We start from the raw sequence: 26,717 nt of genomic DNA, 5'->3' as shown, positions 1-26,717 counted from the left end.
AGTGAGAATCAGACCAGGCCCGTGTGGGCCCAGTGAGAACCAGACCAGGCCCGTGTGGGCCCAGTGAGAATCAGACCAGGCCCGTGTGGTCCCAGGGAGAACCAGACCAGGCCCGTGTGGTCCCAGTGAGAATCAGACCAGGCCTGTATAGCCCCAGTGAGAATCAGACCAGGCCCGTGTGGTCCCAGTGAGAATCAGACCAGGTCTGTGTAGCTCCAGTGAGAATCAGACCAGGCCCGTGTGGTCCCAGTGAGAATCAGACCAGGCCTGTATAGCCCCAGTGAGAATCAGACCAGGCCCGTGTGGTCCCAGTGAGAACCAGACCAGGCCCGTGTGGGCCCAGTGAGAATCAGACCAGGCCCGTGTGGGCCCAGTGAGAATCAGACCAGGCCCGTGTGGTCCCAGTGAGAACCAGACCAGGCCTGTATAGCCCCAGTGAGAATCAGACCAGGCCCGTGTGGGCCCAGTGAGAATCAGACCAGGCCCGTGTGGGCCCAGTGAGAATCAGACCAGGCCCGTGTGGTCCCAGTGAGAATCAGACCAGGCTTCAGGCCCTTCCTGCCTCATTCCTCTCACCTTGGTTCAGGTTCCCAATTACTGATTGCTTCTTCAGGAAGTCGCTGCACAGTTTTTTGCTCAGTCCAAAAGCCAACATGTTGTGTGTGAAGGTCCTGCAGAAAAACAACCAAAGACATACAGTCATATGGCATGGAAACAGACCCTTTGGTCTAACTCACCCCGGCTGACCAGATACCCTCAGCTGATCAAGTCCCATTTGCCAGCATTTGGCCCATATGCTTCTAAACCCTCCTATTCAGGTGGCCATCCTGATGTACCAGCCTCCACCACTTCCTCTGCCAGCTCATTCCATACATGTGCACATGCCTCTCATGTCCCTTTTAAATCTCTACCCCCCCCCCTCACTTTAAACCCATGCACTCTAGTTTTGAACTCCCCTACCCAGGGGGAAAAATCCTTATCTATTTAACCTATCCATGCCCCTCATGATTTTATAAATCTCTATAAGGTCACCCCTCAACCTCCGAAGTTCCAGGGGCAAAAACACAAGCCTCTCCCTGTAGTCCAAACCCTTCAATCGCAGTAAGATCCTGGATCAACATTGTCTAAAGCAGCAGGGATTTACCTCTGAGTCTGGTGCACAATCTCCCAGCCCGCACTATAATTGGCTGTTTAATACCAGCCCCCCCCCACCCACCCAGCATTGTCTCATGTTCACTTCCCTCCAAATCCCACAGGCAGCTCTTACCCAAGTTGTCCGAAGGCAATATTCTCATTGAAGCGATGGCTGTCATCGCGCTCCTCTGGAGTCATGTGACACCATTTTTCCCTGTTAGGGCAGGATTAATACGTTAAATATAGTGTGAACCTGGTGCATGTGTGTGCAAGAGAGGGAGTGAGACAGGGGACAAAGGGAGTGAGAGAGCAAGAGAGGGGGAGTGTGTGTCGGGGTGTGAAACAGCACAAATTCCCTGAACCAGTTTTCCCAGGGCTAAATAAGAAACCCAGTGTAGGCAGGATGCTGGTTAACCCTCCACATCCACACACTTGCTGTTTTTCCCACTGCTGAGAAAATCCAACTGCAAAACATCTGAAGGATTAGTGGATAAAGTGCATTAGGACTTTTCCAGCAATGTTTGTGAATCAGGAGGAGACAAGAATTCTCCCAGAGCCCAAACCTTCTTCTTATTTTGCTTCCCCACCCTGATTGTGACCTCCTTTCCTATAACTAGGTGAGACCGACCCTTGCCTTCATCAAACCACGGTGTCGTTCCTTCCCTCCCTCCCTCTGGAATGTCGGGTTCAGAATGCAGCCTCCTGTCACTGATAATTATTGGGTCAATTTAGCCACCTGCTCGGTGAAACACGGGAGAGGAAAATGACAAGGACCATTCATTGAACTCAATTAGATGGTCAAGTACTCAATTTTCCAAATCCTTCCCCATAACTGTCCCAATCTAGTCTGCCATCGCCCCCACACTGGGCTTTAAACAGCAATATATTATTAACTGTTCCTAGGTCAAACTTGTCATTTAAATTCTCTCAGTATTTGAGCAGGTACAGTGTCACTGGACAATCCAGTGGGAACTCCAGGCTCCATCATTGCCTGGTATTCAGTGAACCAATTACAGTCATGGCAAACCAAGAGCAGGAGGAGCAGTTAATGACCTATAGACCCAGCTATGGATGACCACTGAGTGGTTACACATTCCCACATTAGCTCCTTGTCCAGGTCCCTTTTACAAATGACAAGAGGAGAAAAATTACACCCACGTGCTAAGTGTGAACGTTAAGCCAGACCCCAAGGATACTCTGTGGTGCAGTGGCCTTGTTCCTACTTGTGGCCAGACAGTCTGGGTTTGACTCCCATTTGCGGTTGAGATGGTGTCAGACATGTTGATTTAAAATGATTTTTAAAGCAGGGCCAGTCTCATACCTGGTTGTTGGTGATCTCTTCTTGCGCTCACAGTGAACTGCATCAAAGAAGGCAGCATTCCAAAACCTCAGGGTGTGCCTGCCATGTAGCAGAGAACACAGTCAGTCCACACAGGTCACACACAACTCACCTGTTCCTGTCACAGGGATTGGAACAGAAATTGGCCCTAGCTTCTAAACTGCCAGAAGGCTTTGCAGGGTTGACAGGGCTGTTTTTCCCACCGTCATTTCCAGTACCAGGTGATCCATCCAATTTCATTAGATTCCTAATTTCAAGATTCGAACCCAAGACCTCAGAAACAAGCCCCAGCTGTCAGGCTTAATAGCCAAGCAATAGTACTACTGAGCCATTGCCTCACTCTATCGCAAAATGTCCCGGTGGGATTTCCTTCCCTGATGCGCTGCAGTACCTGTAACTCAGCCTCCAGCTGTAACTGTCAGCTGAGCTTCCTCAAACCACTAAGATTTGCTGCAGACAGAATTGAAAAGTGTGGTGCTGGAAAAGCACAGCTGGTCAGGCAGCATCCGAGGAGCAGGAGAGTCAACATTTCAAGCACAAGTCCTTTTTCAGGAATCCTGAGGAAGAGCTTATGCTTGAAACGTCGATTCTCCTGCTCCTCGGATGCTGCCTGAGCAGCTGTGCTTTTCCAGCACCACACTTTCTGACTCTGATCTCCAGCATCTGCAGCCCTCCCTTTCTCCTCCTTAATTTCAGATTGTATATCTGAATTTACTGAAACATTAGGAAAGCAGATTACCAGATAGGCTGCAGCTTGAGGTGTGTGTACAGGTAGATCTTCTTTCCTTGTCTTTCCTCGAAACATTCCATTCTGACTGAGGGCAGTGGAAACAAAAGCACATCATTACTCTCTACTGGATGCAGGTAAAAACATAAGAAATATAAGTAGGCCATTCAGCCCCTCAGGCATGGCCCATTGTTCAAGAATATGGCTGATCTTCTCCCTCAGGTCCAGCTTTGCACCATACGCCATGAGTCTTAGTGTCAATCTGACATGATATACAATTTGTATTCATTATACATTATTAATGAAATGAAACTTGCTCAGCCTCTTCTGGAGGCCAATAAAGCACAGCAGTTGTTATTCAAGCATATGGCCAAAAGCCTGGTTAAAAGTCTCCATTTTAAATAATCAATGGCTCAGCGTCCACAGCTCACATCAATAAAAACTGCTGATTGCAAACACATTAGGAGGTCACTCAGCCCCTCAAGCCTGCTGCACCATTCAATAAGATTGTGATTGATCTCACTTCCCCACATTCTCACTCACCCTGCAATAACTTCTCATCATCTTATCTATCATGAATCTATCTATGTTGAATATTTTAAAACAATTCTGCTTTCATCACCTTTTCAGGAAGTGTGTTCAAAAGTCTCACAAACTTCAGAGACAAAACATTCTCATCTGTCCTAAATGGGACATGCCTCACTTTTAAACAGCCATTCCCTAGTTCTAGATTCTCTCATAACAGAAAATATCCTTTCATCATGCACCCTGTCAGGATCCCTCAGAATCTTAGCCAGTCACCTCTTACTCTTCAAAACACCACGGAATACATACCTAACCCATCCAACCATTTCCTGAGGGAAAACCCACTCATTCCAGGTATTAGTCCAGCAAACCTTCTATGAACTGCCTCCAATCATTTTCATCCTGCCTTAAATAATATGACCAATCTTGGACAATATACCCCAAGTACGATCTCACCAATGCCCTGTATAAGTCAAGGGTATTTCCTCCATACTCCCCTCACAATAAACAATAACATTGTTAATTTTCCTGATTATTTGTTGTACCCTCATGATAGCCTATTGTGATTCATGCACTTGAAAACTCAGATCCTTCTGTACCTCAGATCTCTGCAGAATGTTGCCAGGAATAGAGGGCTTGAGTTAGAGAGAGAGGCTGAAAAGGCTGGGGCTATTTTCCCTGGAGCATCGGAGGCTGAGGAGTGACCTTATAAAGGTTTATAAAATTATGAGGGGCATGGATAGGGTGAATAACCAAGATCTTTTTCCCAGGATAAGGGAGTCCAAAACTAGAAGGCATAGGTTTAAGGTGAAAAGGGAAAGATTTAAAAGGGACTTGAGGGACAACTTTTTCACGCAGAGGGTGGTGCGTGTATGGAATGAGTTGCCAGAGGAAATGGAGGAGGCTGGTACAATTACAACATTTAAAAGGCATCTAGATGGATACATGAATAGGAAAGGTTTAGAGGGACATGGGCCAAATGCTAGCAAATGGGACTAGGTCAGATTGGGACGTGTGGTTGACAGATGAGTTGAACCAAAGAGTCTATTTCCGTATAGCTCGATGACTCTCATCATTTGAATAATATGCTTCTTTTTAATTCTTCCTGCCAAAACAGACAATTCCACAATTTCTCATATTTGTCAGATCTTTGTTTAAATCACTTAACCTATCTATATCACTTTGTAGCATATTTTATCTCCTTTGCACAATTTATTTCTTACCTATTTGTGTGTCATTAGCAAACGGAGAAAGTATACCTTCGGTCCCTTCAGTCAAATCATCTATAAAATTGCAAGCTGAGTCTTTCTCCCCATCCCAACCCCACACTGATTCCTGGAGCAAACCACTCATTACAGCGAGCCAACCTGAAAATTAACTATGTATGCATGCTACTTCCTGACTCCTGTACTCCTGTCCTGTGACCTTCTACCCGCCTCATCTATAGCCACACTCCCCTGTCACTTATCACTGACCTAATCAGAAGGACCTCCCTCTCTAACATGTCAGCATCTGCTGCTCCACTCCAGATCAACATCTCCATGTCAAAGTTGCAAACATGTGCTGTGGATCACACTGGCATGCAGATGCCCCCACATGCTGCAGCGTTGATACTTCACTTGACTTGTCAATTCCAGTATGTTTTAAGTAACTTATTATTTTATTCAATTTTTAAAATATACTTTACTCACCTTATAACCAGTTCCTTTAAAATAATTTTAAAATCTTAGAAATAGACCATAACCAATTCCCAGATACAGCCAGTTTGTTCCTCTGAAGTACAGTAAGAACCAGTTTCTACAGGATAAAAAAGTTTGAAAAAAAAGTGCCTTCTTTCCCTCTTCCCCTAGCTCTCTCTTATTTATCAGTTCCAAACACTATATTGCATTGATTTAAATACTGAGTTAGCTCAGTCTCAGTAATAACTGGTCATGGAGTAACTGCAATTGCTTTCAAATAGAGAGTTTGTACGTCCATGCTTAAGCCTACATGATACTTACAATTTAAATAGTAAATTACCATTAGACATTAAATGTGAAATACAAGAAAAATCAGACATTTAGATTGAATTTAAGAATTCCCTTACTTACCCAACCCCCACACTCCACTCAAAGTTGTGTTCAATGCCTTTGAACAGATCAATAATAGATCTGAATTGACTTGAGTAAAATCACACCAAAACTTAATAAAAATTTCTATCATATGATCACTCTTCCAGCTAATTTCTCAAGATTAGATCCAAAATAGTCCATTTCCTAGTTGATACCTCAAGGTTTTGGTGTGATTGACTCAAGTCAAGTCAATTCAGATCTAACACTGATTTATTCAAAAGTAGTAAGTGCTGGGAGTTGGGTGAGTAAGGGATATCTTCTTAAATTCAGTCTCAACTTTTCATTGTCCATGTATTTCACATTTAATGTCTAATGGTAATTTACTATTTAAATTCTAAATATCATAGGCTTAAGCATGGACGTACAAACTCTCTATTTGAGAGCAATTGCAGTTATTCCATGACCAGTAATAACTGCGGCTGAGTTAACTCAGTAACCGTATTTAAATCAATGCAATATAGTTTTTTTTAAACTCCCAGCACTATCTTTAGTGCATTTATTGAATTCATCCCCCAACACTATCATTGTAAACTTGATTTTGCTGATCAGTAGGAACAGGAATAGGCCATTCAGCCTCTTGAGCGTGACATCTACTATGTTTTTTGTAGTGTTTTTGTTACAGGTACCTTTAATTTTCTGATTTATATTCTGTTCAACACTAAAGTAAAGTATTTTCTGGAGGTGGGGGGAGGAGAGATTTATAAAATTACTATTGTTTCAGTCCTTTGTTCCTTCTTAGTTCCACCCAAAGACAGTCAATTACATTTTCTTTCTCCATACTGTCTTTATTGTATTTTTTGTTATCAGGGCTAGACCTCCCCCTTGTTCAAACAAGGAAGTCATGCATTTCATCTCCATAACTGTTATTAGGTCATCCCATTAGTTTAAATCTATGTTATCAAGTCATCTATTTTGTTCCAAACAAAGTATACCTTTAGCTTTCTAATTTTCCCTGATGTTATCCTATTCACTGATGTATCATTATGTGTTAAGCTCTCTGTCATTCCCTGATTGATCTTGCTGATTTTCACCCAAAACATTACTGCTCTATAACCAGCCTCAACAATTCTTATGATTTCTTCTGAATGTACCTGTCCTGAATTCTCTAAAACTATGCTCCTCCTCACTTCATCAGTTTAAAAATCCTACATTTTCCCCCACTGAACCTTGCCAGTTCAGATGAAACCACTTCATGTGCAGTTTCCTCTTTCCCCAGTTTTGGCTCCAATGCCCCTAAATTAAATTCTCCGCAACTCTGATTTTTCTGACAACAGTTTTCAATCAAAAGAGCATCTTTTAACACTGACACCAAGGAGGCAATGTGAGCTGGACACCTCCAGTTCACAATACAATGAACAATATCTATTCTCACACGATAGTGCACATTATTACTTCCCTTTCGAATGGGCTCCTGTACCACAGTGTCATGGACACTGCAAACTTTGTCCAGAACCATACAGGAAGCAAGAACCTTATGTTTGTTGACAGTCAACATCAATATTACCCCGAGGCAGCCCTAACATCATAACGACACAGCATAGGAGTCCATTCAGCCCAACGTCTCTATGCAAGCTCTGTGAATGAACTATCCAGTTAATCCAGTATTACGTGTTCTTTCCCCACAGCCCTGCAAACCTTTCCTATTTGAGGATTAAGTTTTCAATTCTCTTGTGAAAGTTATTGTTGAATCTGTTTCCATTGCTTTAAGCCATGTTCCGGATCACAGCATACTGTGTGAAGAAAAGCTAACCTCCTCTTCCTGAAATTGTTTTGCTCATAACCCTAATTTGTGTCCCCAATTGCCAACTCTCTCGCCACTGGAAACAGTTTAGTTATTCTATAAAAAAAACTACTAAATTTTGATTGTCTCAGTTAAATTATTCCATAATCCTTTCAGTCGGGGCTCCTGAGTCTTTTTTCACAATAGAGCTCCCCAAGTTAGGGAGCTTGCCATTTCCATCCCTTTGTCCACAGTACATCTTGATGGTTTACAAGTCATCTGCTGTCAGTGCAATCTTGTGGACTCACAAAGGAGCCACACTATTGTACTACAGACCATACACCTAAAGAAAAGCAGCTGAACCTGGAACCTGAAGCACTCTAACAGGAAGTCCTCATGGAAGCCACTTACCATTCTCACCGGACTTCTCCCGAGTCTGGTTTTGCGTGTCTCTGGAATATAAGGGGTACACAAGTGACTTAGTGGCTATGGCCTTGAATCTTCCCTCTCACCACTTACACACAGGAACATTGAAATAACATTCAATGGTCAGCAACCTCGTCCAGTTCCTAAGATCAGAAAGCCTGCCTGTGGTTGTGAACATACCTGGACCAGACATGGACACACCTTTCACAGGTCAGAAATTCAACAGATACTGAAGAAATTCCTCTCAGTTCCATTTGCCATGAAACATTACTGTTTTAAGTTCCTGCACCCAATATAATCCCATAAGGAACGACCGACAGGATTGATTTATGGCCATATCTAAAAGACAGCTCTGTGACAATGTAGCACACGTGCCAGACAGACACAGATTAACAATGAAGCTGTGGAATCATAATGTTCACTTAAAGCCAAGAGGCTGAAGAACGGCGCATATCTGATGTAGTGGCAATGCAAAATGCAAATGCACAGCAGTGGAGATATCATACATCCGTGCCCTGGGCTAACTTCCTGGATCAGTTACAGATGGGCTACATTTTCAATATCACGCGATCAAACACATTAAATTGGAAACACAATTCAGCTGCTTTGCGACTGCGGGAATACACAAAAGGCACATTCACTCCTCAGTGCCGCGGAGGAATGAGAAATACTCACTCATTCTTCAGCTTCAGCTTCTTCTCCAGACCCCCAAAGAAACCCTTCACATTTTCAGTGTTTTTCAGCAGTAATGCAGCAAGATCTCTTTTCTCTGTCAGCCAGCTGTTGCCGGCTTTCACACTGGAGTCATCCACCTTTGCCTTCAGGTTTGACACATTTGGATAGGATTTGCCTGAAGAGCAGAAAGACAAGATTAATGGTACACAGCTATTGAGAGGATTGGACAGTGTGAGAGCTGGGTGAGAAACATAGAATTCCTAAAGTGCAGAAAGAGGCCATTTGGCCTATCATGTTCGCAACGACCATCCAAAGAGCATCCCAGCCAGACCCAGTCGTCTACTCCATCCCTGTAACTCCTCAGTTCCCATGGCCAATCCACCTAGCCTGCACATCTTTGGACTGTGGTAGGAAACCAGAGCACCTGGAGGAAACCCACACAGACACAGGGAAAATGTGCAAATTCCACTCAATAAGCCAAGATTGGACTCAAAGCTGGGTCCATGGTGTTACAAGGAACCCTATTGCTGTGAGGTAGCAGTGCTAATCACTGAGCCACGTCCAACCTCTCTTCCTGATACCACTGACCAGCCCCTGGTCTGGAGCCTTGTACGTTCTAAAGCTTTAGGTGCAGATCCAGGTTCCTTTTAAACAAGTTGAGGGTTTCCATCTCAACCCCAAAACTGGGCAGAGACCTGGGTAATTTCCTTGACGCACAATTTTCCAAAGTTACAACTGAATTGGCTTCTACTGCACTTTCAAGCAGCATAGTACAGATCACAATGACTTATCCTGCAAAAGAAATCTCAGTCACGTAAAGTATGAGTGCTCTGGTAATTGCACTTCCCTGGGCAAATAATTCTAGTTCTGTTCGCCTTTAGTTAGTTCTTGGTTCAAAGCATTCTGTCAAATGTCTCCTAAATCTTCCCTGGTCTAAGGAGAACAATCCCAATCCATATAACTAAACGTCCACGGCATTATTCCAGACAACCTTGTTGCTGTCTCTCCAAGGCATCGTCATCCTTCCCCAGAATTGGACAATATCATCTCTCTGCCAGAGTTTTATCGACACTTAGATAACTGCCTTGTTTACACAATTTGTGTCTTTGTTTATGAAGCCAAGATTCCCACATATCTTTTTTAACAGTTTTCTCAACTTGCCTTGCAACCTTGAAAATTTGTGAACAGAGAACACCATTGAGAAATACCAAGGGACAAAAAAACTGGGCTGGTATATAGCCCACCAAACTATGTTAATTATGTTGAGAATGGCATTAAACAGATATTCAGATATGTGCGTGGTAAGTGAACACCATATTTATGGGTGACTTTAATCAGTGTCTAGATTGAATGAATAATCTTAGTGGGACTTATACTCTTAATGGTAAGGTCCTAGGGAGTGTTGTTGAACAAAGAGACCTTGGAGTGCAGGTTCATAGCTCCTTGAAAGTAGAGTCGCAGGTTGACAGGATAGTGAAGGTATTTGGTATGCTTTCCTTTATTGGTCAGAGCACTGAGTACAGGAGTTGGGAAGTCATGTTGCAACTGTACAGGTCATTGGTTAGGCCATTTTTGGAATATTGTGTGCAATTCTGGTCTCCTTCCTATCAGAAAGATGTTGTGAAACTTGAAAGGGTTCAGAAAAGATTTACAAGGATATTGTCAGGGTTGGAGGGTTTGACCTATAGGGAGAGGCTGAATAGGTTGGGACTGTTTTCCCAGGAGTGTCGGAGGCTGAGGGATGACCTTATAGAGGTTTATAAAATCATGAGGGGGAAGGGATAGGGTAAATAGACAAGGTCTTTTCCCTGGTGTCGGGGAGTCCAGAACTAGAGGGCACAGGTTTAGGGTGAGAGGGGAAAAATTTAGAAGAGACCTAAGGGGCAACTTGTTCACAGAGGGTGGTGCGTGTATGGAATGAGCTGCCAGAGGAAGTGGTGGTGGCTGGTACAATTGCAACATTTAAAAGGCATCTGGATGACTATATGAATAGGAAGGGTTTGGAGGGATATGGGCCAGTGCTGACAGGTGGGACTAGATTGGGTTGGGATATCTGGGCGGTATGGACGAGTTGAACCGAAGGGTCTGTTTCCATGCTGTACATCTCTATGACTCTATGAATCATAATACTGTAGAGGAGGAATTCCTGCACTGTATACAGAATGGTTTTTTGGACCAATAAATTGAGGAATCAATTAGAGAAGAGGCCATCCTAGACAGAGTATTATGCAATGAGGAAAGAATAATTGGTAATGGAGTTGTGACAGAGCCCTTGGGGATGAATGACCATAATATGATAACATTCCTCATGAAGGTGGAGAGTGAGGTAGTTAATTCTGAGACTAGTGTCTTGACTCTTATTAAGGGAAACTATGATGGTATGAGGTGTGAGTTGGCTATGATGAATTGGGGAGAAAGTGAGGTCTGCAGATGCTGGAGATCAGAGATGGAAATGTGTTGCTGGAAAAGCGCAGCAGGTCAGGCAGCATCTAGGGAACAGGAGAATCGACGTTTCGGGCATTAGCCCTTCTTCAGGAATGATGAATTGGGAAATATTACTGACAGTGAATAGGCAATGACAACATTCAAAGAGTGAATAGGTGAGCTACAAAAATTGTTTACTCCTGTCAGGGTCAAGACTGCAAAGGGAACAGTGGCCAAACTGTAACTTACGAGGGAAGTTCAAGGCATCATTAAATTCCAAATAGAAGCATACAAACTGGCAAGAAAAAACAAATGATCTGATCACTGCAAACAGTTCAGAAGTTAGCAGGTGGACTAAGGGATTAAGAAAGGGAAAAGAGAGTATGAGAGTAAGTTTGCGAGGAATCAGGAACTGGCTGTAAACGTTTCTATAGACATGTTAAGAAAAAAAGATTGGTGAAAGCTAACATAGGTCCCTTACAGTCAGAAAGGCTGGAGTTTATAACAGAGAACAAAGAAATAGCTGACAAATTAAATTCATACTTCACTTCTGTGTTCACAAAGGAGAACACAAATAATATACCAGAAATTATGCAAAATGCAGGGTTTAGTGAGGGAAGAAATGAAGGAAATCTGTCTTAAGTAGAGAAATGGTATGGTAGAAATAGATGGGAGTGAAAGCTGATAAATCACCTGGGCCTGGGTAATCCACATCTCAGAGTACCTCAGGAAGTAGCCCCAGGAATAGTGAACACACTGGGGGGGGAGGGGGGGGTCATTTTTCAAGATTCTTTAGACTCTGGAACAATTCTTACAAATTGGGAGGGGAGCTAATGTAACCCCATTATTTAAAAAGGGAGGTAGAGAGAAAACAGGAAATTATAGACCAGTGAATCTGATGTCAGCAATGGAGAAGCTGCCAGAGTCCATTATCAAGGGGTCTATAGCAGAGCACTTAGAAAACAGTTGTAGATACAGACACAATCAGCATCGATCAGCAGACAGGAAACAAAGAGGAGAAATAGATTGATCTTTTTCTGAATGGCAGTGTCTAGTGGGGTCCCACAGGAATTGGTACTACCCCAGCGATTCACAATAAACATTAGTGATTTACATGATGGAACTGAATGCAATATCTCAAAATTTGAAGATAACACAAAGCTGGGTGGGAGGGTGAGCTGTGAGGAGGATGCAGAGTTGTCTCAGTGTGATTTGGATCGGCAGAGTGAATGGGCAATTGCATAGTAGATGCAGTCAAATGTGAGATAGGAGGGCAGATATTATCTGGATGGCTGTAAATTGAGAGGGGGAAATGTTCAATGAGATCTGGATGTCATTATGCACCAGTCACTGAATGTGAGTGGCAAGGTGCAGCAGACAGACAAGGAGGAAAACTGAATTGGCCTTCAGAGCGAGAGGATTTGAGTACAGAAACAAGGAGATCTTGCTGCAATTATACAGGACTTTGGTGAGGCTCAGCTGGAATCTCGTGTGCAGTTGTGGTCTCTTCATGAGAGGAAGGATGTGTTACAAGGGGACATAAATTTAAGGTGAAGGGTGGAAAGTATAGGGGAGATGTCAGGGGTAGGTTCTTTACCCAGAGAGTGGTGGGGGCATGGAATGCGCTGCCTGTGGGAGTGGTAGAGTCAGAATCTTTGGTGACCTTTAAGCGGCAATTGGATAGGTACATGGATAGGTGCTTAAGCTCGGACAAATGTTCGGCACAACATCGTGGGCCGAAGGGCCTGTTCTGTGCTGCATTGTTCTATGTTCTATGATGTTCTTGCTGTAGAGGGAGTGCAGCAAAGGTTTACCAAACTGATCTTGGGCTGGCAGGACTGATGCATGAGAAGATGTTGAGTCAGTTAAAAATTTCCTATTTACTCATTTAATGGGACATGGGCATCACTGGCTGGCCAGCATTTAATACTCGTCCCTAGTTGCCCTTGGAGAAAGTGATGGTGAGCTGCCTTCTTGAACTGCTGCAGTCCACCTTTTGAAGGTTGACTCACAATGCCATTAGGGAGGGAATTCCAGTATTCACTGGGATTTAGAGGATTGAGGAGGATCTCAAAGAAACCTATAAAATTCTAACAGGACTAGACAGATTAGACGCATGTTCCTGATGTTGGGGGAAGTCAGAACCAGGGGCCATGGTTTAAGGATAAGGGATGAACCTTTTCGGACTGAGGAGGAGAAATGTCTTCATCCAGAGTATGATGATCCTGTGGAATTCACTATCACACAAAGTGGTTGAGCCCAAAACAGTGTGTTTTCAAGAGGAGGTAGATATAGGTCTGATAGCTAAAAGGGTCTACAACTGTATATGTTCATTCCTGCATCCACTTTATAAAAGCCCCCACTATTTTATATTCTCTCTCCTTATTCCTCCTACCCAAACAAAGTACATAACTTCTCTGTATTACATTTCATCTGTCATAGGTCTAATTTCATCAGTTCATCTACCTCTCATGAAATCCATTATTTCCAATTTTGCAAATTGTGTCTTTGCTCCAAATTTTAAATTGACACCCTGTTCACCCAAGTCTGGGTCATTAACGTATGTCAAAAATAATAGTTCTCCTAAAAGAGAAGACAGTTAACAGGAAATCTAATAGAAGCTTTGAAAATCATCGAGGTAGTATAGATAGGCAGAAACTTCCCACTTGCTAAAGGATCAGGAACAAGGGGGTCAAGATTTAAAGTGATTTGCAAAAGAAGATAATGTGCTGTGAGAAAAACATTTTTTCCCACAGCAAATGCCTCGGATCTGGAACGCACTGCTTGGTACAGTGGTCATGAGAGGTTCAATTGAGGCATTCAAGAGAGACTTAGATGATTGATTAAATAGAAATAATGTGAAATGGTAAAGACAAAATGTAGAAGAAGGGCACTAAGTCACAATGTTCATTTGGTGAGTCTGTATAGCTGTGATGGGCCAAATGGCCTCCTGTGCTGTGCTGTGATTTGGTGGTCCCACTACTGGGAAACATCAATGTATGCTTCCCACCAATGTGCATAATTGAGAGAGAACATTCCATGCAAGCAATGGAGAAAACTCTACTATTGATTTCAGCAGCGATAAAGTAGTAAAATTTTAAGATCCCCCCAAACTGCCCTGTGGCCCTGACCACTAATCCTGTAATTGTATGAAACTGGCAGAAAGTCATTTCTCTAAAACCAAGTCTCGTGTTACTAACATTAGTGTGATCCAGCAGGAACTGCTGTTTCCACTCACCTACGTAATAGAAGGTAAAGCACATTGTCATCAGGTTCTTGGCAGGACCAAAGTCATCCATTTGGTAGCACCTGTAATGACAGCACTGGAACCTGGACCATATTCACATAATTTACAAAAGATTTATACGTTCTGCATACCACATTAAAAATATTCCCATACTCAAAGAAAGAAAAAAATCACAACAGGTGCAAACATTCAAATATTTAAGCATAATATCTGCAGATGAAAAATGCAACAAAGAAATAAGAATAAAGAGAGCGATGAGAAAGATTGTGATTCGTAAGAAAAGACACTTGATAATCAGAAATCTTAACGAGTAATTCAGAAAATCACTTCTGTTTTGTATAGAACTGAGAGTTGGACCATATGGCAGGTAGAGATTAACTTGCTAAATCATGTTGAACTGTGAGTTTGGAGGAGAATGGAAAGAATCAGTTGGAGAGAAATTGTAACAAGTAAAGAAATGCTGTGGAGCATAAACAAACAAAGACATTTTCTGAACATAATTCAGAACAGACAGTGTGTGGGTAGGACACACATCTTAGTCAGAAACTGTTTAGAGAGAAATGTTATGAAGAACAGATTTGTTGGAAAGAGAGGAAGGAAGAGAAACCAATGCTGAAAATTGAAGAAAGTTATTGGCAAATGATAGATGACAAAGGATGGAGAGACATGGGAGATGATGATTCAAAGGTCTGCCTTTTGGCAGGGCAGACATGATTATGCTACATCTTTAAAAATACTGGATCAGTTTCAGCTAGAGTATTGTGTCCAATTCTCAGCACCACACTTTAGGAAGGATATGAAGCATTATGAGAGTGCAAAAAAGATTCATGAGAATAGTTACATGGAGAAAAGACTTCAGTTACATGGATAGACTGGAGAGGTTAGTGCTGTTCCCTTTAGAGAAGATTGAAAGAACATGTCACTGCAGAACACAGACTGCTCAAAAGTGGCATTTCTGAACCCGGCAGAATCATGGAGTCATTCAGCAGAACTGCAGCCCCATAACTTATTTAAAACTTGACTACAGTTTTGCTTAGATTGGTACACGGAAAGAGAATGCCTGTGGCCTGCACAGAAGTAGTAAAAGCAATACTCACTCAAACAGAACAACAGCAAAAGACTGCACCAGTCGGTAGAAAGCATACTCAGAGATACATTTGGAATGGCATCGCTGCAGTAAGAAAAGAAAGAGCTTCCTCTCAGTAAATAATCACAGGGTTTTCTTACAGTCTTCATCTTCCACAATTCTGTACATCACACATTTTGCATTTGCCCAGGTAAGGCCCGTCTAAGAGTTAGTCGATTTGTCTCTGCAGAGACATTGCCTGATCTGTTGGGTTTGCTTTTTACAAGCATCAGACACTTGTAGAGCACTTTACAGTCTGAGAAGTCCAAAGTGTGGACATTATTGAAATGTAGCAAATGTAGCACACAGCAAGCTACCACAAACAGAAATGGGATAATGACGAGAGAATCTGTTTTTGTGGTGTCAGGTGAGAAATAACTATCAGCCAGCAGCAAACTTTAAGGCAGGAGCATCTCCAATGTGTCCCAAATGTAAAATAGAAGTGGGCACTCTTGTACATTGCCTATGGACCAGTCATAAGATCCGTAGATATTGGACTAAAGTAGCAAGTACCCTGACAGAAATTTTAGGAACGGAAATTAAAGTGAATCCTGTATCTCTCCTTTTGGGCTTTTCGAACTTACCCTCCCTGGATATGCACGGGAAGAGACTATTTTCTATTCTTTCTTTCTGTGCAAGGAAAAATATTTTGGTAAACTGGGTGGCTGAGGGCCCCCCTGGACTTTCAAACTGGCACAGATTAATTATGGAATGTATTCCCCTTGACTTCCTTACAAATATGGTGCACCGAAAGACCGAATTATTTCATAAAATATGGCAGCCCTTCTTGAATTATATGAATACAGATATTTCGGCTATCCTAACAAGGGCTTTTATTTAATTGAGATTACGAACCTGGCTGGTCCGGGGCCCCTTGGGAGAGGAATCCCGCACGAATACGGGTTTTGTTACATTTGATGTTAACACATTCCGAGCATGTATCTCACTACCCAATTTCTATGTTATCTGTTGTTTTTTTTCTTCTTTCTCTTATTTGAATAATGTAAGAGACTTAAATATACACTCTGGTTAGTTGTAGGTTAGATTAGTAGTTAGTTGAGTTTTGTTTTTTTTTCTTTCTCGGTATTTTTCTTTTGTTAAATTTTGGTTATTATATATTTAAGATTTAATTGTATATCAATGTTTGTACTTGAGAGTTTTATTTTTGTAAACTTGTAAAAATGTTAAATTTCTAATAAAAATATCTATAAAAAAAAACTATCAGCCAGCAAAGTAGAGAAAATCCCACTGTTCTTCCAAATAGTTCCATGGGATCTTTTACATCAACCTAAGCTGGAAGATGGAGATTCAGTTTAAAGTCTCATCCATGAGATGGTACCTCAGAGTACAGAGTTCCCTCAGTATTGCACTCAGGATGACCAATTGACCTGTATGTTAAAGCATTGCCTCTTACTTTGGCTGTTTATCCTGAGCCCCTGAAGGGTGGCTTTTTGTGAAAATTTGTAGGGCGGCCTATAGGAGACTTAGCCTCTTTGTTCTAATCATGATCATGTGCACTCCTCACAATCCGCAACGTTTTGTGATGAGCCCAAACTCTGGTCAAACTATCCCGCCTTTTATTTCATATGATAAGAACTGGTCAACTCTGAGAACACTGTAGCGTCAGCATCACTCGTGCTCAAATTTGAACCAAGGACATTGTCAGAGGTGAGAATGTTACCAACTCAGCCAGAGATGGTACTTTCCAGTATTTGCTCGTCTTATTTGAGAAGATAATGTTTATTCCTTTGCTCTGTAACCGGTTCAGTGTTGGCTGACATTTCAGTTTCTATTGCCTGTTATCACTGTCAATGGTCAGAGCAAACAACATGTCATGCCCATGAGTACACCACCTTTATATTGCTGGTGATGCAAAAACAGAATCGGCAACTAGAGGCCCTCAGTCAGCCATGGTAATCTCTCAAAACAGGCGAGTCATTCGACTCTAAACGTTAACTCTATTTTCTTCCCATAGATGCTGCCAGACCTGCTGAGTTTCTCCAGCAATTTCTGCCTTTGTTTCAGTTCTTTGTTTTATTTTAAGAGCAATCACACAACCTGCATTGTAGGAAAAGGCCATTCAGCCCAACTAATCCATGTCAACCATTAACTTCCCCATAAGTATGTTATCCAAAGGGCATTGAACTGCCCGATGTTGTTTATCACAGGGGTAATGGAATATAAGAGGAATGTTTTGGTACAGTTATACATGGCATTGGTGACAGGATTAACCTTAGGGTTAATGAATACCTCTGGAGTATTATACGGTTTTAGTCTCCTTATTTAAAAAGGGATATAATTGCATTGGAAATAGTTCAGGGAAGGTTCACTCTTCCCGATAACTGGATTGCAGGCAGTTAGAAGATCATAAGCTATCAGAGCAGAATTAGGCCATTCTGCCCTTCAAGTTTACTCTGCCATTTGATCATGGCTGAAATATTTCTCAAACCTATTTCCCTGCCTTCTCCCTGTCAGGAGAAAGTGAGGACTGCAGATGCTGCAGATCAGAGTCAAGAGTGTGATGCTGGAAAAGCACAGCAGGTCAGGCAGCATCTGAAGAGCAGGAGAATTTCGGGCATAAGTCCTTCATCATCGCCCCAATGAAGGGTTTATGCCTGAAACGTCGATTCTCCTGCTCCTCGGATGCTGCCTGACCGGCTGTGCTTTTCCAGCACCACTCTTCTGCCTGTAATCTTTGATCCTTTTACTGATCAAGAACATATCTATCTCTTGTCTTAAATATGCTCAATGATGTGTATCTTATGAGGAAAGATTAGACAGATTGGGCCAGTAACCATTGGACTTTAGAGGACAAGACATAGAGTCATAGAGGTGAACAGCACAGAAACAGACCCTTCAGTCCAACCCATCCATGCCGACCAGATATCCCAACCCAATCTAGTCCCACCTTCAGCACCCGGCCCATATCCCTCCAAACCCTTCCTATTCATATACCCATCCAAATGCCTCTTAAATGTTGCAAATGTACCAGCCTCCACCACTTCCTCTGGCAGCTCATTCCATAAACGCACCACCCTCTGCATGAAAAAGTTGCCCCTCATGTCTCTTTTATATCTTTCCCCTCTCACCCCAAACCTATGCCCTAGAGTTCTGGACTCCCTGATCCCAGGGAAGAGACTTTGTCTATTTACCCTAGCTATGCCCCTCATGATTTTATAAACCTCTATAAGGTCACCTTTCAGCCTCCGATGCTCCAAGGAAAACAACCCCAGCATATTCAAACTCTCCTTATAGCTCAGATTTCCAACCCTGGCAACATCCTTATTCTTAGACATAATCTTATGGAAACATACAAGATGCTGAGGGAACCTGACAGGATGGCTGTTTTCCCATGACGGAAAGATAATAATGGGAGCTGAAGCAAGCCATTCTGCTCAGCGAGACCACTCCTCCATTCAGTGAGATCATGGCTGATGTGACAATCCTCAACTCCACTTTTCTGCCTTTTCCCCGTAACCTTTGATTCCTTTATTGATTAAAAATCTGCCTATCTCAGCCTTAAAAAAACTTAATGACCCAGCCTCAACATCCCCCTGCAATGAAGAAGTCCACAGATTCAATACCATCAGAGAAGAAAATCCTCAACTGTTTTAAATGGGTGACCCCTTATTCTGAGGTTAAATCCCATGGTCCCAGACTATCCCAGAAGAGGAAATAACCTTTCCACATCTACTCTGTCAAGTCTCCGAGGAATCTTACTTCAATAAAGATGAGTGGAGATCTGACTGAAATGTCTAAACTTCTAACATGGCTCAATAGACTTGAAGCAAAGAAGATGTTTTCCCTGGTGGAGGAGTCTAGAACAAAGGTCACAGTGTTAGGATTTGGGGTAGGCTTAAGATGAGGCAACATTCTGGTCTCCTTCCTGTTGGAAGGATGTTGTGAAACTTGGAAGAGTTCAAAAAAGATTTACAAGCATGTTGCCAGGTTTGGAGGGTTTGAGTTATAGGGAGAGGCTGAATAGACTGGGGCTGGTTTCCCTGGAGCGTTGGAGGCTGAGGACCTTATAGAGGTTTATAAAATCATGAGGGGCATGGATAGGGTAAATAGACAAGGTCTTATCCATGGGGCAGGGGAGTCCAGAGCTAGAGGGCATATGCTTAGGGTGAGAGGGGAAAAATTTAGGGACAGCGTTTTCATGTGGAGGGTGGTGCATGTATTAAATGAGCTGCCAGAGGAAGTGGTGGAGGCTGGCACAGTTACAACATTTAAAAGGCATCTGGATATGTACATGAATAGGAAGGGTTTAGAGGGATATTGGCCAAGTGCTGGCAGGTGGGACTAGATTAGGTTAGGATATGTGGTCCGCATGGGCGAGTTGAATCGAAGGGCCTGTTTCCATGCTGTACATCTCTATGACTGTGATAGTGAACCTGCGGCACGGTGGTTCAGTGGGTAGCACTGCTGCCTCACAGCACCAGGGACCCGGCAGCAGTCACTGAATTATATCAACGATAGAGATTTTAAAGGATCAAGGGTCGGGGGAGACAGCAGGAATGTGACTTTGAGACACAGGATCAGCCATGACCATATTACATGGTACAAAGGGTCAGATGGTATAACCCAGCTCCTAGTTTCTATGTAATAAGGTCACCTCTCATTCTGCTAAACTCCAATGAGTACAGAGTAGGAGAAAATGAGGACTGCACATTCTGGAGTGTGGTGCTGGAAAAGCACCATAGATCAGGCAGCATCCAAGGAGCAGGAAAATCGATGTTTCGTGCATAAGCCCTTCGTCAGGAATGGGCTTGTGGCCTGGGATCTGAGAGATAAATGGGAGGGGGTTGGGGCTGGGGGAGGTAGCTGGGAATGTGATAGGTGGATGAAGGTGGGGGTGGAAGGTGATAGGTTGGAAAGGAGGGTGCAGCGGACTGGTGGGAAGGAATATGAACAGTTCAAGAGGGCGGTGCCGACTTGGAGGCTTGGGACTGGGATAAGGTTGGGGGGTGGGGGCAGGGGCAGGGGATGAAGAAACTGGTGAAGTCCACATTAATCCTGTGTTGCAGGATCCCATGGCGGAAGATGAGGCATTCTACCTCCAGGCATCGGGTGGGTAGGGATTGGCGATGGAGGAGGCCCAGGCCCTGCATGTCCTTGGTGGAGTTGGAGGGGGAGTTAATGTGTTTTGTGAAGGGCAGGTCGTGCCTCACAAACCTTATTGAATTCTTTGAGAAGGTGACTAAGGAGGTGGATGAGGGGAAAGCAGTAGATGTGGTGTATATGGATTTTAGTAAGGCGTTTGATAAGGTTCCCCATGGTAGACTACTGCAAAAAATACGGAGGTATGGCATTGAGGGTGAGTTGGAGGTTTGGATTAGGAATTGGCTGGCTGGAAGAAGACAAAGGGTAGTAGTTGATGGCAAATGTTCATCTTGGAGTGCCGTCACTAGCGGTGTTCCGCAAGGATCTGTTTTGGGACCATTGCTGTTTGCCATTTTTATAAATGACCTGGAGGAGGGGTTAGAAGGTTGGGTGCATAAGTATGCGGATGATACGAAAGTCGGAGGAGTTGTAGACAGTGAGGAAGGATGTGGCAGGTTACAGCGGGATATAGATAAGCTGCAGAACTGGGCAGAAAGGTGGCAAATGGAGTTCAATGTAGCTAAGTGTGAGGTGATTCACTTTGGTAAGTGTAATAAAAAGATGGGGTACTGGGCTAACGGTCGGATACTTGGTAGTGTGGATGAGCAGAGGGATCTTGGTGTCCATGTACACAAATCTTTGAAAGTTGCCACCCAGGTAAATAGTGTGGTGAAGAAGGCATATGGCGTACTGGCTTTTATTGGTAGAGGAATTGAGTTCCGGAGTACTGAGGTCATGTTGCAGTTGTATAAGACTCTGGTGCGGCCACATCTGGAGTATTGTGTGCAGTTTTGGTCGCCATACTATAGGAAGGATGTGGAGGCACTGGAACGGGTGCAGAGGAGGTTTACCAGGATGTTGCCTGGTATGGTAGAAAGGTCGTATGAGGAAAGGCTGAGGCACTTGGGGCTGTTTTCATTGGAGAAAAGAAGGTTTAGGGGTGACTTGATAGAGGTGTATAAGATGATTAGGGGTTTAGATAGGGTCGACAGTGAGAATCTTTTTCCACGTATGGAGTCAGCTATTACAAGGGGGCATAGCTTTAAATTAATGGTGGGTAGGTATAGGACAGATGTTAGGGGTAGGTTCTTTACTCAGCAAGTCGTGAGTTCATGGAATGCCCTGCCAGTAGCAGTGGTGGACTCTCCCTCATTATGGGCATTTAAGCGGGCATTGGATAGGCATATGGAGGATAGTGGGCTAGTGTAGGTTAGGTGGGCTTGGATCGGTGCAACATCGAGGGCCGAAGGGCCTGTACTGCGCTGTATTGTTCTATGTTCTATGTTTGACCATGGACCAGTAGGATTGGTTGGAATAAATGTCCCAGAGATCGTTCTTTGAAACAATCTGCAAGTTGGTGTCCTGTCTCCCTAATGCACAGGAGACCATATCGTGTGCAATGGATACATTAGATGATGTGTGGGGAAGTACAGGTAAAATTCTGTCTGGTGTGTAAGGACCCTTCGGAGCCTTGGACAGAGGTGGGGGGTGGTGGACCTGACAAGGGTGTCGAGGAGGGAATGGTCTCTCTGAAATGCGGACAGGGGTGGGGAGGGAAATATATCTCTGGTAGTGGGGTCTGTTTGTAGATGGCAGACATGGCAGAGGATGATGCGATGCATCAGGAGGTTGGTGAGGTGGAAGGTGAGGAGGGGAGGGGGTTCTGTTCTTGTTGCATTGGGAGGGGTGGGATTCAAAGGCAGAGGTGCGGGAAATGGAGGAGATGTGCCCTGGAGGAGATGTGCCCTGGTCGACCACTTGGGGGAGAAATTGAAATCTTTGAAGAAGGAGGCTATTTGGGATGTTGTGTGGCGGAATTGGTCATCCTGGGAGCAGATGCAGTGGAGGCAGAAGAATTGGGAATAAGGGATGGCATTTTTACAGGAGACCAGGTGGGAGGAGGTGTAGTCCCGGTAGCTGTGGGAGTTGGTGGGTTTGTAGTAAATGTCTGTAGTTTGTTGCCGGAGATAGAGATGGAGAGGTCCAGGAAGGGAAGTGAGCCGCTACCCATTTGGTTTGGAGGAAGTGGGAGGATTGGAAGGAGAAGTTGTTAAGGGTGAGGACCAGTTCAGCCAGGCGGATGAGTGTGCCAGTAGAAGGTTACTGGCTGGGACAGCATGAGAGGAAGAAATGGAGGACTTGGAAGGCCTACGTTGTGGCAGATTGATGTGTACGGGGACTGGATGTCCATGGTGAAGATAAGGCATTGGGGGCCAGGGACACAAAAATCATGGAGGAGATGAAGGCCGTGGGTGGTGTCCAAACGTAGGTGGAGGGGTTATGGACAAACGGGGAACAGGACAGTGTCAAGGTCGGCAGAGATGAGTTCGGTGGGACAGGAGCAGGCTGAGAACAATGGGTCGACCAGGGCAGTCAGGTTTGTGAATCTTCAGAGGGAGGTAGAATCGGGTAAAGTGGAGTTCACAGACAATGAGGATGGAGGCTGTGGGTGGGAGATTCCCAGAGGTGGTGAGGTTGTGAATGGTCTGGGAGGTGATGGTTTGGTGATGGGAGGTGAGGTCATAGAACATAGAACATTACAGCACAGTACAGGCCCTTCGGCCCTCGACGTTGCGCTGCCCTGTGAAACCAATCTGAAGCCCATCTAACCTACACTATTCCAATCTCGTCCATATGCCTATCCAATGACTATTTAAATGCTCTTAAAGTTGGCTAGTCTACAACTATTCCTGATGAAGGGCTTTTGCCCGAAACGTAGATTTTCCTGCTCCTCAGATGCTGCTTGACCTGCTTTTCCAGCACCACTCTAATCTAGACTCTGGTTTCCAGCATCTGCAGTCCTTGTTTTTACAACTGTTGTAGGCAGGACGTTCTACACCCCTACTACTCTCTGAGTAAAGAAACTACCTCTGACATCTGTCCTATATCTATCACCCGGGAGGAGAAAGTGAGGTCTGCAGATGCTGGAGATCAGAGCTGGAAATGTGTTGCTGGAAAAGCGCAGCAGGTCAGGCAGCATCCAGGGAACAGGAGAATCGACGTTTCGGGCATTTCCTGAAGAAGGGCTTATGCCCGAAACATCGATTCTCCTGTTCCCTGGATGCGGCCTGACCTGCTGCGCTTTTCCAGCAACACATTTCCAGCTCTATATCTATCACTCCTCAATTTAAAGTTACGCCCCCTCGAGCTATCCATCACCATCTGAGGAAAAAGGCTTTCACTGTCCACCCGATCTAACTCACTAATTATCTTGTATTAAGTCACCAATTCAAACAGCCTGAAGTCTCTCAACCTTTCCTCGTAAGACTTTCCCTCCATACCAGGCAACATCCTAGTAAATCTCCTCTGAACCCTTTCCAAAGCTTCCACATCCTTCTTATAATAGTGACCAGAACTGCATGCAATACACACTAGAGTTTAGTACAGCTGCAGCATGACCTCATGGTTCGGAAACTCGATCCCTCTACTAATAAAAACTAACACGCTTAACAGCCCTATCAACCTGGGTGGCAACTTTGAGGGATCTATGTACACGGACACTGAGAACTCTCTGCTAATCTACACTACCATTCCTGTTACTCCTTCCAAAGTGAATCACCTTACACTTTTCTGCATTAAACTCCATTTGCCAGCTCTGCAGCTTATTTATGTCCTTCTGTAACCAACATCCTTCAGCACTATGCAAAACTCCACCGACCTTAATGTCATCCTCAAATTTACTGACCCATCTTTCTATGTCCTCATCCTGGTCTTTATAAAAATGACAAACAGCAGTGACCCCAAAACCAATCCTTGTGGTACACCACTAGTAACTGAACTCCAGGATGAACATTTCTCATTAACCACCACCCTCTGTCTTCTTTCAGCTAGCCAATTTCTGATCCAAACTGCTAAATCACCCTCAATCCCATGCCTCTGTATTTTGTGCAATAGCCTACCATGGGGAACCTTATCAAATGAAATCCAAATATACCACATCAACCGCTTTCCCTTCATCCACTTGTTTGGTCACCTTCCCAAAGAACTCAACAAAGTTTGTTCGGCACTACCTACCCTTCACAAAACCGTATTGACTATCTCTAATCAACTTATTCCTATACAGACAATCCTATCTCTTATAATCTTTTCCAACACTTTACCCACAACAGAAGTAAGGCTCACTGGTCTATCATTACCACGGCTGTCTCTACTCCCCTTCTTGAACAAGGGAATAACATTTGCTATCCTCCAGTCTTCTGATACTATTCCTGTAGACAATGATAACATAAAGATCAAAGCCAAAGGCTCTGCAATCTCCTCCCTGGCTTCCCAGAGAATCTTAGGATAAATCCCATCCCCGGCCCAGGGGCTTTATCTATTTTCACACTTTCCAGAATTTCTAACTCCTCCTCCTTGTGAACCTCAATCCCATCTAGTCTCATTGCCTGTATCTCCGTATCCTCCTTGACAACATTGTCTTTTTCCAGTGTGAATACTGACAAAAAATATTCATTTAGCGCTTCCCCTATCTCCTCTGACTACACGCACAACTTCCCACTACTGTCCTTGATTGACACTAATCTTATTCTAGTCACTCTTTTATCCCAAATATACCTATAGAAAGCTTTAGGGATATCCCTGATTCTATCTGCGAACAACTTCTCACGTCCCCTCCTCACTCAGCTTAGTTCTCTCTTTAGGTCTTTCCTGGCTGCCCTGTAACTCTCAATTGCCCTAATTGAGCCTTTACATGTCATCCTAACATTAGTCCTTCTTCTTCCTCTTGACAAAAAGTTCAACTGCCTTAGTAAACCGGTCGTGATTGAGGGGGCAGTAGGAGTAGGTGTCTGAGAGTTGGCACCTGGCTTCAGTAGTGGAGAAGTCAGTGCGCCAAACTACCACTGCTCCCTGGTGATGTTGGGGTTGGAACGGGGGGAGTGAAGGGCTGTGCGTTGCAAGAGTGGGTGGTTGGAGTGGGTGAGGGAGGGTGGACAGTTGAGGTAGTCTATGTCACGGCAGCAGTTGGAAATAAAGAGATTGAGGGCAGTTAACAGGCCAGCACGGGGTGTCCAGGTGGATGGAGTGTGTTGGTGACAGGAGAAAGGGTTCCTTGGAGGGTATGTGGGCGTCTTGATGGAAAAAGTGGGCTCAGAGGCGGAGGCTCAAGGTGGAGTGGTTTTTGAACCACCCCCCAGACCTCCCCTTCACTGAGGATGAACGTTCAGTCCTCAGCAAAGGCCTCACCTTCATCCCACTACACTCCCGGATTAATGAGTTTGTCTTGTGTTGCGACCTTGAACATTTCTTCCGCTGCCTCTGCCTCCGAGCCCACTTTTTCCATCAAGACTCCCACTCACTCTCTGAGGAGCCCTTCTCCCAACTCCAACACACCCTATCCACTTGGACACCCCATGCCAGCCTGTTACCTGCCCTTGACCTCTTCACTTCTAACTGTTGCCGTGATATAAATCGCCATAACCCATCCAAGCCCCTCCCCCACTCCAACCTCCCACCTTCACAACGCGCAGCTCTCCACTCCCTCCGCTCCAACATCAAACCAGCAGACGGGGTGGGGGGGGGGGGGGGGGTGGCACTGCGGTAGTTTGGCACACCTCTATACGGCTGAAGCCAGGCGCCAACTCACAGACACTTCCTCTTACTCCCCCCTTGACCATGACCTCACCTCCCATCACCAAACTATCATCTCCCAAACCATCCACGACCTCGTCACCTCTGGGGATCTCCCACTCACAGCCTATAACCTCAGCTCGGAAAGCCCCCCCCCCCACTGCCCGATTCAAACTCCTACCCAAGATCCACAAACCTGACTGCCCTGGCTGACGTATTGTCTCAGCCTGCTCCTGCCCCACCAAACACATCCCTTCAAACTTGACACCATCCTGTCCCTCTTAGTCCAGGATCTCCCTACCTACTTTCGGGATACCACCCACACCCTTCACCTCCTCCAAAACTTTTATTTCCCCAGTTTCCAATGCCTTATCTTCACCGTGGACATCCAGCCAAGTACACATCTATCTGACACGACGAAGGCCTACAACCCCTCCATTTCTTCCTCTCACGCCGCCTCAAACAGTACTCTTCCACTGACACCCTCATCCGCCTGGCTGAACTGGTCCTCACCCACAACAACTTCTCCTTCCAATCCTCCCACTTCTCCAAACCAAACGGGCAGCCATGGGAACCCATATGGGCCCCAGCT

General features: G+C 44.4%; 1 protein-coding gene across 4 annotated transcripts in view; it reads right to left on the bottom strand.

Annotated features, from left to right (window-relative positions):
* kiaa0513 (KIAA0513 ortholog) overlaps positions 1-26,717 on the bottom strand; it is an 82,105-nt gene that overhangs the window by 7,325 nt on the left and 48,063 nt on the right. For all 4 annotated transcript variants that reach the window (XM_043706487.2, XM_087995675.1, XM_087995674.1 and 1 more), the window contains exons 4-11: positions 15,426-15,499; positions 14,320-14,390; positions 8,658-8,832; positions 7,968-8,008; positions 3,213-3,288; positions 2,456-2,533; positions 1,268-1,348; positions 577-671 (exon numbers count right to left, since the gene is read on the bottom strand). In XM_043706487.2, the coding sequence (XP_043562422.2) occupies positions 577-671; positions 1,268-1,348; positions 2,456-2,533; positions 3,213-3,288; positions 7,968-8,008; positions 8,658-8,832; positions 14,320-14,390; positions 15,426-15,499 (691 nt within the window). The remainder of the gene's footprint in view (positions 1-576; positions 672-1,267; positions 1,349-2,455; positions 2,534-3,212; positions 3,289-7,967; positions 8,009-8,657; positions 8,833-14,319; positions 14,391-15,425; positions 15,500-26,717) is intronic.

The sequence above is a fragment of the Chiloscyllium plagiosum genome, unplaced genomic scaffold (assembly GCF_037043375.1).
Source record: "Chiloscyllium plagiosum isolate Xiang-an unplaced genomic scaffold, Cpla_swu_hap1 HiC_scaffold_17, whole genome shotgun sequence".
In the NCBI taxonomy this organism is placed as follows: domain Eukaryota; kingdom Metazoa; phylum Chordata; class Chondrichthyes; order Orectolobiformes; family Hemiscylliidae; genus Chiloscyllium; species Chiloscyllium plagiosum.
Note: the sequence above shows the minus strand (reverse complement) of the source record. Positions and strands in the feature narration are given on the sequence as shown.